This window comes from Mus caroli, unplaced genomic scaffold, assembly GCF_978045245.1.
Source record: "Mus caroli unplaced genomic scaffold, Mus_caroli_1 scaffold_3, whole genome shotgun sequence".
Lineage (NCBI taxonomy): Eukaryota > Metazoa > Chordata > Mammalia > Rodentia > Muridae > Mus > Mus caroli.
Window position 1 is genome coordinate 85,654,800 of NW_028227258.1, and position 18,723 is coordinate 85,673,522.

The following is an 18,723-nucleotide window of genomic DNA, read 5'->3' on the forward strand; positions in this document are numbered from 1 at the left end:
AACTAATGTCTACTTTCTTTCACTGTATCTTCTTGCACACTATCAGGTTTAAAACTGTTTTAACACACTTGCTTTCTTCTCTAATTCACATGAAATGTTCTGTGGATACTACATTTAATGTCCACATTTAAAAGATTTAGCAAAACCAATGATATATATATATGTGTGTGTGTGTGTGTGTGTGTGTGTGTATGTGTGTGTGTGTATGTGTGTGTGTATAATAGTGGCAGTAGACACACATGATGATATCTAATATCTAATAATATAACATAGCTTGGATAGCCTAGCGAGTACAGGTAGTTTTCATGTTTGTCTTACAATTTGGAATATAGTGGACATATGTAAGCTCTTTGTAATAAGGCTGTTTTGGTCTACTCTTTTCATTTTGTAACATCAGTAACTCCTAGGAGGACATAGGGAATCCATCAGTTCAAATTAGCTCATCTTGTAACATGGGGAAACATTTACTTTCCTGTTGTTTTAAACATACCATTGTTCAGAGTAAATCCTGCAAATAACCTGAAATTCAAGTAATCACTGTTGAATGATATGCACACCTCTGGGTTAGGACATGAACTTTGCTCAGTAACTTGCAGCACAATGGTTCTTTAGCAGTGGGACTATAGAGAGTATTGTGGCAGTTCAAGAAAGTCATGCAAACCTGGAAGCAGAACCTCTTTAGAACAGAGTGTAATTTTGAAATTTCACTCATCAGTTCCCATGAGACACCTGAGTAACTTTTCTTTAGAAATATACTGAATGTCATTGACAAGACCCTGTTTTTTTTTTTTTTCTTTTGTTTTGTTTTGCTTTGGTTTGGTTTTTGTTTTTAAGAAATAAACACCAGATAAAATATTTATGGAGGTACAATGGGCTGGGAGGGATGTTGGACCTGAGGTGATGTCTGATGAAAGGCCCTGGATATAGGGAAATTGTTTACAAATGCGTTGCTCTTGTGTAAAATCGCCCCACTAAATCTGAAAGAAGTAATGCAAGTGTGAATAACCTGACACGTAGCTGTCAGCCAAACAACTGCAAGACCAGAAGCAATTTCCACAGTTTTTGTCTGCTTCAGAAAGATTCAACAGTAAAATAAACTGCTCAGCTGGGAATGATTTTCTATTTGTATGCCATTCCCAAAAGACACCCCTAGCCACACTTGCAATCATTTTTACAAAACCATTAGGAGCTTCCACACAGACACCTTGGATTTAATTTATTTGCTTTATGTCATTATTTCTGATTAAAGGCTGTTAGATCCCATTTAATAAAAACACAACTCTTTTTCAGATTATATGTATTAATACTTGTATTTGTGGATAGCAATTATAGAGAAATGTTATTCACATGTATTAAATATTTAATGGGAAAAGACAAAAATGCCAACTTATTCAGGTTGAGTACATTTCAAATTAAATTATTCTATACTTCATGTACCTCTATTATGTTACTCCAAAACATTAAAGATCTGCAAGAATGATGTAGGCTATGGTAGAAGTTTAATTTTGAGGTTTAATGCTGTTATTGGTGCCTCCTTTTCTGGACCTTAATAACTCAAAGAGGAAATTACAGCCACTTATCTTGGGAACTTATCATTTTATTTTTATACTAATTACTCATGCAATGATTTGGTCTCAAATGCCTAATGTACCATCTTCGCTCCTATCTTCATATCCCTACCTTCAGCAAATGTTGCATCATTACCCTTGGAAAAGGCATTATATTTGCATTAAATACTTTCATGTTTTCATCACTCAACAGGTTCCTGTCTAGGTCTGTTGGCCTTCCCATACACTCCTTTCCTTTCCTTTCCTTTCCTTTCCTTTCCTTTCCTTTCCTTTCCTTTCCTTTCCTTTCCTTTCCTTTCCTTTCCTTTCCTTTCCTTTCCTTTCCTTCCCTTTCCTTTTCTTTCCTTTCCTTTCCCCTTCCTTCCTTCCTTCCTTCCTTCCTTCCTTCCTTCCTTCCTTCCTTCCTTCCTTCCTTTCTTCCATCCTTCCTTCCCTTCTTCCATCCTTCCTCCTGTCTTCCCTTCCTGTCTTTCTTCCCTTCTTCCTTCTTTCCTATATTCCCTCCTTCCTTTATTCTCTTTTTTATTACTTTCATTTATTTTTAGATAAGATCTCAAATAACCCAAGTTAACCTTGAACTCTCTATGTAGCCAAAATGGCTTTGTACTTCTATTCTTCCTACCTCTACCTTCTGTCAGTATAAGCATGACCCATGTGCCTGCATCTGTTGTTGAAGATTGCATCTAGGGCATCACATTAACAAGCCAAGGTCTTTACCAACTGAAGTACATGCCCTTGCCTCCAGAGTCCTTCTTGCTTCTCTCTCTTATCCTAGGATACTTGCCCACAGTTTCGTGCTTTCAGCAAGGTTTATAATACATTTCCTCCTCAAACTTAAATACCAAACTATGAACAACCTAACTGAATCTATCTGCTTCTTTATTCCAAATAGTCATCATATTTTACTCAAACCATATAGAACTTTCCAGAATGCTACTTTCTTTTCCTAACTACATTGGTCGCTGCAGCGACCAAGGCCAACAGAATAATGATTCACAGGAGATAAGAAGGTAGCTCAGTTCAACACAACTCTGACATTGGTTCAGATTTCTAGAGTCTGACCAAAGTTTTTTACTTTTCACATATTTACACACAGCATAATTTGGGGAAAAGTTTCCTGGTTATAATAAACTCAATTCCAAGTGCACAACAAAACTTAAGATATGATTACATCAAAACTCTTCATAAAGTAGGAAATCCATGTTCCATAAAGATTGGTTTTATAGATTAACTTTAAAAAGGCTCAAAAGAAAAGGATTAATGATAAGGGTCTGGGGGAGAATAGAAATATAAATTGCTTAATACAAACATGCAGAGAGTCAGTGTAATCTGGCCGCAGTGACAGCACAAAAGCCTCAGTGCTATTATCCACAACTGTTCCAGGCCTTCAAGGTGGAAAGGAGATTATATATTTCTTGCTTTGAATAGACGACCCTCTGTGTTTAATATTATTGTCTTCTCTAGTGCTTATCTGTAAGTGCAAGGATGCACATGCCTTCTACACTTAACTTTTTCCTCTATATTTACGATATTCAAAACTACTCTTGCTGTTTTACCTTCTCTAAAGGACAATTTTTCAAAGTCAACAGAAAACTTACACGTTATGATCTGAGGCTGGGGAGATGGCAGACATATCTCAAATGTCTGAGAAACACTTAAAGAAATGTTCAGCATCTTCAATCATCAGGGAAATGCAAATGAAAACAACCATGAGATACTATCTTACTTCCATCAGAAGGTCTAAGATAAAACCTTAAATTGATAGCACATGGTTTTGAAAATGTGCAGCAAGGTGAACATTCTTCCATTGCTTCAAGGAGAGTAAACTTATACAACCACTTTGGAATTGAACTTGGTGGTTTCTCAGCAAATGGGGCATAGTTCTACCTCAAGGGCCAGCGATGTTACTCCTAGGCATATAGCCAAAAGATGCCCCTCTATACCACAAGGACACTGGCTCAACTATGTCCATAGCAGCTTTATTTGTAATAGCCAGAAACACTAGGAACAATCTCGATGTCCCTCCACTAAAGATTTGATAAAGAAAATATGGTACATCTACACAATGGAATACAATTGAATTATTAAAAACAAAGACATAATGAACTTTCGCAGGCAAATGGATGGAACTTGAGAATGGCATCCTGAGTGAGGTAATCCAGAGCCAGAAAGATATGAATGGTATGTACTCATTCATAAATGTATATTAGCCACACAGTGCAAGACTACCAAGCTACAATCAAAAGACAAATAGATACTGGGTAATAAGGAGGTCCCAATGGGAATGCACGAGTCTGACTCAGTCATCAGAGGCAGATGGAGAGATCTGGGTACTAGAGAAGGTGAGGAGGGGAACAAAGAATCAATTGGAGAGTGGGAAGGAGAGGACTAGGAGAGAGAATGGAAATCAGCTGGGAGTGGCCACTCTAGGAAGCAGCTGGAGGTCTGGGACAGGAGTGGATAGGGGTATACAGGGGTGATCCTAGCTGAGATTCCTTCTAGGGAGGGATAGAGAGATCGAACTGGTCATATCTCATAACCAGAAAGGACTTCTAGAGGAGGGTGGGGGACATCAATCCACCACAAAACTATCAACTCAAAATTTGTCTTGTCTACAGGATATGTAGCACGGAACAGAGACTGAAGGAACAGCCATCCAATGACTGCCCCAACTCGCGACCCCATGTGAGAGAACCAACCCCTGACACTATTAATGATATTAAGCTATGCTTGCAGACAAGAATCTAGCATAACTGTCTTCTGAGAGACTTCATCTTGTAGCATATGGAGACAGATGAAGAGACTCATAGCCAAACATCAGGCAGAGTATAAGGAGTCTTGTGGAAGACTGGAGGATAGAAGTGAGCAAGTCTGCATGGTTAATGACTCCACAAGAAGACCCACAGAGTCAACTAACTTGGGACTATAGGGGCACGCAGAACCTGGGCCACCAACCAGGTAGCATGCAGCAGCTGGAACTAGATCTCCTACACATTTGTAGCAATGTGTGCAAATTAGTTTTTATTTGGGTCCCCTAAGAAGTAGACCAGGGGCTGTCTTAGTCTGCTTTCCCTCCCATTGGATCACCTACCCTAACATGGACAGCCTGTTTGGGCCTCAGTATAAGAGGATGTGCCTAGTTCTCTTGGGACTAGATGTCCAACCCCAAGGGGTTTGGGGAGGCATTCCTCTTCTCTGAGGCAAAGAGGAGGATACAGTGCAGGGAGAGATTTGTACGGGTCTGACTGGGAAGAGAGGAGGGAGAGGTGCTATGACTGAAATGTAAAGTGAATTTTAAAACAATAAAATAAAATTAACCTTTAAGAATGAAAGTAAAAAGAATTTTAATTATTTAGTGAGAGAGTTGTTGAATTTTCAATCTTTATGCCTCGGGCTCCTCAGTAGCTTGGATTATAAATCTTCACATTAGATTTACACCAACCACTATTATTGAACTTTTGGACATCATTAATTGAGTCGCTGCTGTGTGCTTGATGTAGTACAAAGCAGTGCTTCCAAATAAAGCGGGTTTGATTGCAATATTGTGTTTTCAGGTTGCTTAGTGAAATTTTAAACACAGTTTCCTTGTGCAGTGTTCTTCCATTACTCTGAGAAAAGCTTCAGAAGGTGAGAGGCACAGCACTCTATTCAGTTTAGCATCCATTTTCCTTTTGTTCATGAGTTAAAACTGTGCTTGAGAAACAGTTGCCTTTTATTTAATAAACAGTTGTGTTTGAAATAGCGTTAACAATTAGAACCGAAAAAGAGAGTGTAAGCTGTAATATGTGAAGACCACCTGGGCCTGGCAACCCAATGGAAGAGCTAGGGGAGGGACTGAAGGAGCTGAAGGGGAATGCAACCCCATAGAAAGAACAGTATCAACTAACTGGACCACCTAGAGCTCCCGGGGAATAAACCACCAACCAAAGAGTATACATGGAGGGAGCCAGGACGCCAGATACATATGTTGCAGAGGATGGCCTTATCTGACATCAATGGAAGGGGAGGAAGGCTTGATGGCCCAGCATAGGGGGATGCTAGAGGGGTGAGGCTGGAGTGGGTGAGTTGGTGGAGGAGCACCTTCATAGAGGCAAAGGGGAGGATGTGAGCGGGGAAGGGATGGGGATGTTTGTGGAGGGGTAACCAGGAATGGGGATATCACTTAAAATGTAAACAAATAAAATGATTAATAAAAATAAAATAAAAAAGACTACCATATGCAGCAGAAGAAGCAAGTTCACTGATACTAATTAAAACCCAGGCAAGGTTCTCTCAGTGTAAGAAGGTATCTAACTACCTACATGGACTTGGTAATCACTGTTTTATGAAGTTTACATAACTGTGAATGAAAAATATATCCGTATTATGGCCTATAGCAGCACGTATGTGGCATGTGAGATCTCCTGTAATGTAGACACTAATTTTGTACAATTAATTAAGTAGTAGTATGGTTTACTCCAGAGTGTAGTGGACAGGGAATAAATGTCAAGATGTTGGAACAAAGGGGTCAGGGTCTGAGATCGTAATTAGATTTGAGTGTAAAGCTTTCAAGTTGTTGCAGGAGAGTTCTTGTTGCTTGTCAGTTGTCGGGGACATAACACTGGTTTGAGCATTAGTGCCTTGTCTTACTTATGTGCTCTGACACCAAGAAGATTCCCTGGCCTGCAGGATTTTCTTTACTGGCAAAAATTAAAAAAATAGAGTTGGGAGAATTGTACTCACTGCTGACAATTATGAGTCACTGTCTGCCCTGCTTGTTTATGTCACAAACTATGCACATCCTTTCAGAGAAAAAAGACAAGGGGCATCTATGCTTCATTATGCCTCTTTAAGAGTTGTCACTAACGAAGGATTTCAGACTTATACACACACTTTGTAAACCAATAGAAACAATTGAGCTAACTAATTTTTATCAAATACTTTTCCTGTAAAGAACTTTCAAGTAAAAACTATTAGGCTGCTGGACAGATGTAGCTACTCATGCAAGCAATTGGCCAATCACATACCATATCTCTGGATGAAACTCTATACAGACATTAATTGTGCAGACATACGCAAAACACATATTTTTGAGGATTTTATTTATATTATTTTATTATGTATTATTTTATTATATGTTATATTACTTTTATTTATATTAAAATATATATTTACATTTGTATTTACTTATATTAAATTCATATGGATCAACTTATAATAATGTCTTTTTAAATTTTGCTTTATACAATAAGTGAAAATTATATTCAATGTAGGGCATTAAACAATTAAAACCAAAGGACATTTTATTTTTCTTCTTTCTTTGCTGTGAATTAAAACTCAATGATTTGCTTGCATTAGGTAAGGGCTCTACCACTGAGCTGTAACAAAGCCTGCAAGGATAACACACTTGTTTTTCCTAAAATACAAAGAGAAGCTGAAAAAAAAAGTTTTTGTCTGTCTTCTGAGTAGAATCATTGCTCATAACCTAGGCAATATTGCATTCCACCCATACCAGAAATGGAATCAAATAAATTTTTCACATTCTATGAGAGGTTTAATTTATGTCAATGTCAGCCAGAAAATTTGCACTTACAACTTACAAGCTGTTTTTACTTGAATTGAGGCTACAACAGAATGTTGTCTTAGAGTAGGATTTTGATTTTCAAATAGCAAAAGCACACAAACTACAGGGCAGAAATCCTTACTTTTAACCTAATAAAAATCCTGAGGGCATTGTGCAGTCAGAAGCCAGGGCTGTAAAGGGGAGGAGCACAGTCAGCCCTGAGTCTAGTGATTCCCAGGTGTAACACTCCGCAGTGCCCTTAGAGTAGTTTTGGAACACTTTTCCTAAGCCCTGATTACCTCTTTAGTCAAATGCATATAATAATGTTTTCCATCAAAAAGAGTCATTGTGAGGATTAAAGAAAATCATGTGTGCACTGTTCACGTAATCAGTGCAACTCACCTATTATTTTCAGATGGGATTTTCTCTGGGAACTGTACTTCATGAAATTACGCTAGTCTACACATTTCACATAAACTTTGTTTTCACTTCCCAGAATTGTTTGGAGCGATTTGGTTGCATGGAATAGTTTCTGCTGCATCATAAGCATGGCACATTCAGAACCCAATGGCACACGCTTCTGAAACTCTGTCATTGGCTATTTTTACCGAACAAATTAGAATATTACTCATTTACTCATCTGGATTTTTATAAGACTGAATTAAAATTCTAGCAACTTCTTTTAGTGCATGGGTGAAAATCAAAGGTGTTTAATGACTTCAACTGTATCAAAATGAAAATCTTATAAAATGTAAATTAGATATGATATAGTTGATTTGATAAATAATAGAGCATTAAATATTAAAGTACCTATAAAATATGGGAAAATTGTAGACATTATAAATAATTCCGCAAATGAGACAGCATTCTGGTCCTCCTAACTTTTGGTGGAGATCAAAATTGTGAGTTCAGCAATGGCTTTTAGGACTGAGAATCCTAGCGTCAGAAATATCATGTGTAGTACAGGCTTGTGTTTGATGCAGTGACAGAGACTAACTCTCCAGGCCAAACGTCTCCACTTATATCATATAACCAGAAGAAAGTAGTTAGTAACATGTGTCAGGCTGAAAACTAATACCAAAACCTAGTGAGATGCAGCAATTATATTGGTTGTCAATAAAAGTGACTTAGGTGGATGCTGGAGCTTCACATCCAATCAACTTGATTAAGAACTAGCATGAGCATTTGGAATTAAATGGCTCAGTTTAATTTTGCTTCTCAACATAATGAAGTTTTTATCATAACAGAGCAATGAACTTGTTTTACAAAGTGAACCTAGCAAGATCACTAGTTTAAAAAAAAAAAAAGAGTAAGAGTGAAAAAACTGTTAGTACATAATGTACATACCTCCTACTGCCATATTTTAAAAATAATAGAAAGTTGATTATAGTCAAACTGCCCAAGAGAAATAGTCAGTCAACCTAGAAATACAGACATTCCCTTCAAATGTCTTCTGTACCCTTGCCATCTGACAAAGAGAGCCTACTAATTTCAAACACATTGTGTAACCTAATTTTATTTGTTTTACTCCCAATTTCCAACTAACTGTCACCACATTCTTAGAAATAAAGAGATCAGTAAAACAATGATCCTTAATTATGTGCCATGATTTTCTGTCTTGAAAGGCAGACTCTTGGCTATTTATCAGAGTAGTTTTTAAATATAGCCTAGATTTGAACTTCCGTGTTTCTTCAGCTCGTATCTTGGGCTATTCACTTACCTGATAAATTAGCACTGTAATACTATTTTAAAAGTCTACAGTGGTTTTACCATTATGATCTGAGATCTTAGATATGAAATAGATTAGTGACAAAATTCTAGTCATTTACAACATTTTAATGACTTCTAGTTAGGCTTAATTTACCTTGATGGATACATTTTATTTGAGGTAAGTTATAGCTCATCTTTATAAATCCATAAAACAAAAGAGATCCAAACTTTTAAGAAAAATAGTTAAATAATTTGAATTACATAGAGTGAGAGCCACTGTCCTCCTTTCCCTCTAGCTTCTTCTTTCTTAGTATGGCATTGAGTAGTGTGGTTTTACAGGTTTCTCCTTTTGGTGAGTTTAGACGTGGAATAATATTTCCCTTCTACAGACACAGAATATCTCTATATCACTCTTCTTATATATTGTGGGTGAATTGGAAGTATGGGTTGAGTTCTGTGTTGGTCTATTGACTCATCTGCATGTTTTTAGCCCATGTAATATCATTTAGCTACTATTATAGTAATTATAGTAATTACCTCCTGTGGCATGCAGTGCTAGAGGAAGATGGGGGCCCTCATTAAGATGGGATTCTTCCATCCTCACATATTGTACAGCTAAGTGGCTGGTGTGGAAGGCAAACTGAGTAATTTGTGAGCCTTCCACTGACTGAAACAAATATTCTGATGCAACAGATTCATTTCCCCCAGATTATAAATCTATTTGTAGACATAATTACATGTATTCCTATTTTTAAACCTGACTGTAGTTCACAGAGAAATTTGTTCTGCATAAAAATGCTAATAAGGAGCAAAACTGCATATGATTAACCTTCTCTTTTCCCTAGCATCAGTGATGGCACCCAGGAGTTGACACATGTCACACAAGTTCCTTACCAAGCAATCACACTCTCAGATGTAGGACGAAAATTAAAATAATTTTAAATATTTCATAATACTTATTTCTTGATTATATTTTTAGGAATCTTAAAGTTTATGTAATTTTTAACATATAGGCTTACTATATAGCATTGACTAGCCTGGACTCATAACGTAGACCAGACTTGCCTTCAAATTGCAACAGTCATCCTACATGTGCATCCCAAATGCTGGGATTAATTTTATTGTGTATGGGTTTATTGTGAAAAGATTAAAATACATGCAAGAATATTTATTTTATCAGTTAGAGAAAATATATAAAATATCTGTTCTATATATTCACATTTTAAATTATTTTAAAATGTTACATTTAGTAAAATTATATCACTTAATAAGTGCATCCAATGTTACAGATTAACGAATTAACTATAATGAAAACTACACTGTAGATATAAGGATTTTTGAACATGGTCTTATAATTTCCCTGTGTTTCTAGCATAAAGATCATGTTTTTCATCCTATAAAACTTGTTTTACATTGAAATCCTCAAGGTTTTAAGCCTAACATTTAAAGATGGTCAGGGGCAGGCACACTTCCTGTGGAAACCTAGCCTGTTTCCAGCCACTGACTTGTGTTGCCCATAATGCCTGAATCCCATTTGCTGTGCGCAGAGACTTAAGTAGAATACTGTTTGTATGGCCTGTTGCCAATTGTTCCTGCCTCTTACTCATGCATATCTTCAGGTTGGCATATTTTCCTGTTTTGGGAAAGATATTCACTCAGGGGAAATTCATCAGGGTTATATTATTCAGCATACCTCATTATACACATATCTATAAGAGCAACTGCCACACTTACACACAGGCATGTGATTTGTAGCTTATATATTGCCCCCCCCCTTTTTTTTTAATTCAAGGCATAATTACCACAAAACCTGATACAACAGGAGTTCTCAGTAAAGATCTACAGATTGACAACTAAACTAAGTTCACTTAAGATGTGCATTAATGATAACATAGAGTTCAATATTCAAGAAGTGAGAAGCTTATTTTAGATCACAATGAATAAATAAGGAAATGAGGTATAGCATATAATAGATTGTTATTAAGCCCTAAAAATCCTTTGTTTGAAAATAGATGACATTTAATGTTATGTTTAATAAAATAGTCCAAAATCAGGCAGAAAGATAAATGACTACAAATGTATCTGATGTAGGAATAAACAAACAAAGACACAAAACTAATGTTACAATCCTGAAGATAAACTGAAGGATACTAGTGGATAGGGGACTTTAGTACCTAGAAGAGAAAATGGCTGATCAGTAGGTAAATAGTTAAAATTTAAAAGTAACAAGACATTCTGGGGTTCTGTTGAGAACATAGGAATTATATATTTCAAAATGCTAAAAGAATTTACACTGTTTTAACTAAACAGGAAAATATTTCCTAGAGCATGTATGTCTAATCTAATTTAAACATAATATGATGAACTCCATGTATTGAGATGGCATATTGTGCTGAAAGATGCATACAATTATATGTTTTATGCACATTTTGAAAATAAATATATATAAAAATCAAGTGTTGGTTTCATCTGAAAACTTCCTGATGTTTCGTCTGGAAACATCAAGTGTCACCATTTTGCGTAATTGATTAGGAAATAATTTTTGACAAATGTGTAAGAAACAGAAGTTTATATGTCTATAATTGCTATATAACACACTGTTTTATACATATGATACCATTATCTATGGTCATTATTTTGTTTTCTAAATGTTATAAATAAATAAATGGCGCAGCTACACTATGGCCTAGCAAGCTCTGGGAAATATTGACTGCATCATTAACAGGCTGAAAAATCTATGATGACTGCTTTAAAATGTGGCAATAAAGTTTTAAAAATAAATGAATCAAACAAAAACTGAATTCCTCTGGGCACTGCGTTAACAGCTTCTTTAGGTAGAATTAGTGATTTTTAGATTTAGCTCATCGTCATTTGAATTTTTATTAAGTGATTGTATCATGTAGAAATTACATTGTGTTCCCTTTGGTCCACATCCTTGCCACAACATGCTATCAGTTGAGATTTTTTTTTTATCTTAACCATTGTAAAGGAAGGAAGATGAAATCTTGGGGTCATTGTGAATAGCATTTCCCTTATGACTAAAGCTGTTGAACATTTATTTTCCTTCCTTCCTTCCTTCCTTCCTTCCTTCCTTCCTTCCTTCCTTCCTTCCTTCCTTCCTTCCTCCCTCCCTCCCTCTCTCTCTCTCTCTCTCTCTCTCTCTCTCTCTCCCTTCCTTCCTTCCTTCCTTTCTTTCTTTCTTTCTTTCTTTCTTTCTTTCTTTCTTTCTTTCTTTCTTTCTTTCTTTCTTTTTTATTTTTTTTACTGGATATTCTTTAAATTCTTCTTGGCCTCTCAAGATTCCTCTGTTGAAAATTATCTATTTAGCCTGAACCCCTTTCTTACTTGGGTTATTTGGTTTGTTATTGTCTAACTTCTTGAGTTCTTTATATATTTTGGATATTAATTATCTGTTAGATGTAGGGTTGGTGAAGTTCTTTTGACCATATCCTTTGCCTTACAGAATTTTTTCAGTTTCATGAGGTCCCTTTTATCAATTGTTGATATTAGAACCTGAGTGCTTGGTGTTCTGTTCAGGAAATTGTCTCCTGTATCTATGTGTTCAAAGTTTTTCTCAGGCTTGACCTATGCCCCCTACACATTTGTACCAAATGTGCAGCTTGGTCTTCATGTAGGTCCCCTAATAAGTTTTGCCATTGGATCCCCTTTCCCAACCTGAGTTGCCTGGTTGGACTCAGTGTGAAAGAGGATGTATCTAGTCTCCTTGGACTAGATGTCAAACCAAGAGGTGATCCCCTTTCTCTGAAGACCTTGAGAGTGGGAAATTGGAGGGGGTAATTAGATGGGACAATTGGTGAGGGCAATTGGAATGGCAATTGGCTGGAAAGAAAGAAAAGAGTGGGGCATGTGTTTAGGATGTAAAGAGAATAAAAAAGAAATTATTGGAAAAAAAGGTATAATGTCTGGAGTATTAAGAATAACATCTTTGGGCTGGTGAGATGGCTCAGCAGGTAAGAGCACCCGACTGCTCTTCCAAAGGTCCTTAGTTCAAATCCCAGCAACCACATGGTGGCTCACAACCATCTGTAACAAGATCTGACTCCCTCTTCTGGTGTGTCTGAAGACAGCTACAGTGTACTTATATGTAATAAATAAATAAATCTTTAAAAAAAAACCTATAAAAAAAGAATAATATCTTTTAAGAAATAATATGATATAAAATAAAATAGGTATCCCAAAGAAAAGAATACATTGTGAAAAAAATTACAAAGCATATAAAGAACTTTGATTTTCATCACTGAACAGTTTTTGTAATATCTATTAATTCAAACATTAATAAAATAAAATTTAAAATGTTAGTTTGCTGAATTGTGCTTCCCTTTCATACAGAATAATTCAAATGGTTTGATAATCTGATCTAGTTTTCAGTACATTTAAAAAACAATAACAGGTATTGTTAAACTAAAATGATTAGCTGTTAAAACATGTAAACAGCAACTATTTATTAGTGATATTTCAAAATATGTTATATTCTTAGGCTAAAGAATTGTGTTTAATGTGCAATGTGGACTGCACGTTAGGAGAAACAGAATATCTGTATCAAGACTGTTTCAATCATATAACATTTTTAAACTTAAGGGTCACCTAGTGAAAAAATTAAACTAACTTTGGACACACTAATTATTCTGCTCTCAATCATTAAAATAACTTGGCTGGTGTTTTGGATGGCTCTTTGGAGGGTCCTTAATTTACTCTCCTCTAGAACCTTGAGGGACCCAAATCACAAAAGCACTGCACAGTTACATCAAGACACTGCTACATGCTATAGAGCCCCGTCCTCCAAATTTGACCATACTTTGAGCTTTTTTCAACTGAAACACAGAGCAAAATTGTCTAAGAGCTTGAATGGTAAGAAACATCACAAGATCTTACATCTAGCTCTTTAAACAACAAATTCATACATATATTTATTTTGAAATCTAGATACTAATTTCTGGAGGACTATTTAGAAGGTGTTTATATTCTCCATAGGAAGTTCTTTGCATGATGTCACAGAATAGGTAAAGTGACAAAAGCTTAAACTCTTACCACTCCATAGTTCTGCAAATGATGTCCCTTTGAACAGTACCCTACAGAGACAGCAACATGCAAGGGGAATATTCTGACCATGCTTTCAGAATGCACAGCAGTGTGGAATTCAATGGGCTGGTCACTGTATATGCCTGGAAGTACATTGTCTACTCCATATGAGAGATTATATTTAAACAAGTGTTTGGAATTTCATATATTGCAAAGCAGTAGTTGGATTAGAAGCAGAACAAAAAGTAAAGGAAAATTGGAATTGTCTCCAGGAGAGTAAGTAAAAGCACTATGGAGAAACCTGCTGTGCTCCTATGCTAACATGCATCAATCTTACACCCAGGCATCTTGCTCTCTAAAGATCTTTGATTCCTATGCTAATAGAGTACCAATGTTGATTTCTCGAGGGATAACGATTTTTAAATGAAGAAGCTCAGAAGCTAAATTAGGAATCTTAGAGATTCATGCGCCGTGTTGCTGTAGAAGGCACTGAGTTCAGTTTTGCCTCTCAGAAGGCTTTAAGTAGGGATTAAATGCAGAAATAGAACTTCCAGCCATGTTCTACAACAGTGAAGCATAGCAAGACATGTGTCATTGTTGTCAAAGGTGGAAGAGTAGCCAGTCAAATGAATACCCTGGTTCTTGTTAAGATAGGCAGCTGGATACAAAGAAAGCTACATCTGTAAGCATTAGCATTAACTTCATATGGAGGTAGGTGAGACTGAAAGTCCTTGAAATCCAAAAGTGTGAAAAGTTAGAAGTCTGAAAAGAGTTTAAACATTTCCCAAAGTTATTTCATTTGAATCTGAATCCCTTATCCTGGAAGAGAAATATATTTACTTGAAAATCATACCCTCCCTGACAAGATGAAATTGTGTATACAGCTAGTATAAATATAGCAAGAGACCTGCCTATCAGAGATACAAAACAAAGGGCAAAAATCAAACGAGTAGATGAAAGAATAGCACAGCTCACTGAACGAATCCTTGCCAACAACTCTCCCAAAGTCAGAAACCTAATGTAAGCTGACATTGCACCAAAATTGAATTTTTATTTAGAACAAGCAAACAGCACCTTTTGAAGAATTTGATGGAAGATTCGAAGTGTATCATTTCTTATCTACACTCCAGTGATCCACACTCTGTGTTGGGAACTGAACTGTTACTATCTTAATGTTAAAAATGACTTTGAAAAATATCATATCGATGTTTATTCTTTATTCATGAGGAAAAGTGATTCCAAAAGATTTCTCCCCCACAGCCCATATCCAAGAGTTATCCTCTAAGATCAAATAAGATAGGTTTAATTTATCTACTCAAAAGAAATGTTTTCAAATATCCAAAGAGTACCTCAGACCTTATCATTAAATTAATAGGTACTTGAGGTTATATCTATCTCCTATAACCTTATGATAAATTATTCTTTGAAAAGTTATTTTGGACAAACAACAAAAGAAAAACACTGTTTTGGTGAAATTGAAAAATAGGGATTAATGTTAAAGTAGGAAAGAAATAAGATGTATCCTTCTTTAAATGTACACAAAAGAGAATGACTGGCCAAGGTTTAGGTAAGGACCATTTTATTAAATTGATTTACTAGCACTGCTTGCCCAAGTTGTTGCATAACAGCTCATCATGAATATGCGCCGTGTCAGGCACTAAAGGAAACAGAGGTGAAACCAGCCACCTATAGACACATGTCTAAGCCATGATATCCAAATCCTTAAGTAAATTCTAATATAGATGTAGTGAAGGTGTTTATGGAGGCAGCATCTTCAGTCTGGTGAATATGTGCCAAAACTCATGTGTCTCAAGAAAAATAAAATTCTATCTCAAGATTGTAACATTGAAATCTAGAGGGAGTTTTCTGTCTGCACTAATATCCATACTCAAGACGCCACATTCACATCGATTTCAGGTTCTAAATTGACCCACAGAAGTGTTAAACTGACACATCACTGTCACCAGCATGGTCTAGTGTAGGCCAGTTCTACTCATATCGGACTTAATACACCAGCCCTTAGCTTTCAATTCTCAGAATCAATATTTTAACAAAAATTTATGTTCAGAAAGACAAAGAGAAGATATATGGAAGCAGAGAGTTTGAGGAATGAAGGAAGGGAGAAAAGGAGGTGGAAGGAGACAGAGAGGGTCAGAGGGAAAGAGAAACAGAAGGAGACAGAGAAAGCGAGAGAGGTAGAAGACAGAAAGACAAATGTCCATAAAGAAACATTGTCATCGTGTACTATATTCTACCATCTGCACATAAATTTACTTAATAATTAGAACCTGAAGTTGTGTAGGACTGTATCAGAACATGCATATACCTGCTGGAATAACCAGATTTTCTATTTCTAGGCAAAGATAAAATTACTTCATGTAATAATTATATAATTCATTATTTTCTGTCCCCATTATGATTGCTTCTCATTCTAAGGAATTGCTTTCAACTGTGAATTGCATTCTTTATACATCAATAACCAGCAGCACAACTGGCCTCTGATGGGCTGGATGAAGACGTAATAAAAAGTTCTAAAGCATGATATTAGATATCTTCTTTAGTAACATGCCATGACCTTATCAGCTTTAAATAAGGCTTTCAGGAAAATATGTTCATTATATTTAAAATAAGTTCATTTTGAATGTATAGTATGTGAATAAATTTGTGTGGATAAGATAGATAAAATGAACTAAGGCTATATATTCTAAAGTATATATACTGTAAAACTTATTTATGCTCAGTTTTCTTTTACTGTTAAAGAAATGCTGTCCTCATAACCTAGAGATGTTTTAAATTAAAAAACCCAACAAAGTTATCAAATGGTGTGTTTATTGTTGAACCTTCATGTTATCAAATTCATTTTAAAACAAGAAGTATTAAAATTGAAAGATGTGTTCTTATTTCTGTTTTCATATATAAAAGCTTCATGAACTCACAGACAGCATTATGAACTTTGAATTTTCTTCCATCACAAGTTATACACAGTAATAGGTCTCATTGACTTTCCAAGATATAATTTTACTTTACTTTCATTAAACTGCAAAGCAACTTTTCAGATACTTGCCTGAAATCCAAGGAGCTTTTCACTGGGCTTAATGTGCCTCTGAAATTCACATTCCGTGGGTTGTATCACTTTGATTCCATCTTCATAAAAAACGTAGAACATGTTCCCAATTCCCAGACCTTAAGAGTAAAACACATTTCAAAACTTCAAAACAGAATTATCAGAAACATTTACAACAAAAGCACAGAGCCCATCATCTCCCTGGCAGGCATACATTTAAGATGTTGTATAATGCTAATAAAACAAATGACAGGCACCTCCCTTGCATGAGACACACAGAGACATTTTCTGAGTCTTCCTGATCTGTAGTGAAGTGAATCCCTTTGTATAAAACAGTACATGTTTCATTTGTCTTCAAATAGGTACTAATAGAGCTATGAAACTTTTGATATAGAGACTATGAAAATCACCCTTATCTAATTAATGTGGGTATTAGTTAAGGGGTAAAAGTTATTAATGAAGAATAAAATCTACTGTACGTTTTATCATACTTCCTTATAAGAAAGAAATTTCACTTATTTAGGCGGTTATTCTATATAAAGACTTTTATATGCAAAAAAAGACTAAATGTACTAGATATTGAAGAATACATACTATTAAACATCCTATACTAAGATTTTAAACATCCATTTTAATTTGACAGCTTTGGAAGTCTATTTCTTCAATCTAAAATGAATTTATCAAATTTTTTGTACAAGAATCTGTTAATTTTTAAAAAAAAACATTTTAGGTTCTGCCCACCTAAGATCTGAGTGCATTGCTATAAAATATCCTTCTTGTTTTGTGAATCCACAAGAGGTTCAGGAAACTGAAAGGATGTCACTTAATACATGGGTGAAGTTGGAAGTAGTCTAAATTCTGATGCTTTCACCACATCCTAAATAAAATTGCCAGTAGAGAGTATACATTTGCCTGAGTCTTCCATATCCTTATGCATACTAGTTTGAAAGAATACAAACCTGTACAGGTCTCCCAAGTACAGAAAAATTGTGATTTGTCCCAAGTAAGCATATGTATATTATAGGCTACACATATTAATGAACACTTATCTGTCTTGGAAGTATAGACATCTGCCCTAGAGCACCCAGATTCTCATATACACCTGTCCATGGGGACTTTATATCTGTCTAAGGATGTTATATACTCATGCATACCTATCCTGTAAACAAACACACCTGACCATTAGCTTACATATCTTCACATACATCTGTCTGGGAGTGTACAAACCTGTCTAGGCACCCATGTGCATAGGCTTATCTGTTCTGAGAGAGTACACACCAGTTCTGGATTCTAACATATTTATTTACATCTGTCCTGGAATCATACACACCAGTTCTGGGAGCCCATATTCATGAAATTTTTATCTTTCTAGATTCAGTCTCAGCTTATAGTCAACATACTCAGCTCTAAACCCATGGATCTTCCTTTTCTAACACAGGGCAGCCAGACTCTTTTTTCAATTATATTGTTGCTTTTAGAGACTGTGGCCCCTAGGGATCCATCCCATCTGCAGATACCAAACCCAGACACTAATGCTGATGTGAAGAAGTACTTGCTGACTGGAGCCTGGTATAACTGTCCCCTGAGAGGCTCTCCCAGAACCTGATAAATACAGATGCAATGCTGGGGACTCCAAAAGAAGAGTCAGGGGAAGAACTGAAGGAGCAGAAGGGCTTTGCAACCCCATAGGAAGAACAACAATATCAACTTACCAGACACATACCCTGCCAAGAGTTCCCAGGCACTAAACCACCAACCAAAGAGAACACATGGAAGGGCCTATGACTCCAGCTTACTTA

The 18,723-nt window shown here is 35.9% G+C and overlaps 1 protein-coding gene across 5 annotated transcripts in view; it reads right to left on the minus strand.

Annotated features, from left to right (window-relative positions):
• Fstl5 (follistatin like 5) overlaps window positions 1–18,723 on the minus strand; it is a 624,701-nt gene that overhangs the window by 68,334 nt on the left and 537,644 nt on the right. For all 5 annotated transcript variants that reach the window (XM_029475620.2, XM_021158305.2, XM_085835827.1 and 2 more), the window contains exon 12: window positions 16,925–17,043. In XM_029475620.2, the coding sequence (XP_029331480.1) occupies window positions 16,925–17,043 (119 nt within the window). The remainder of the gene's footprint in view (window positions 1–16,924; window positions 17,044–18,723) is intronic.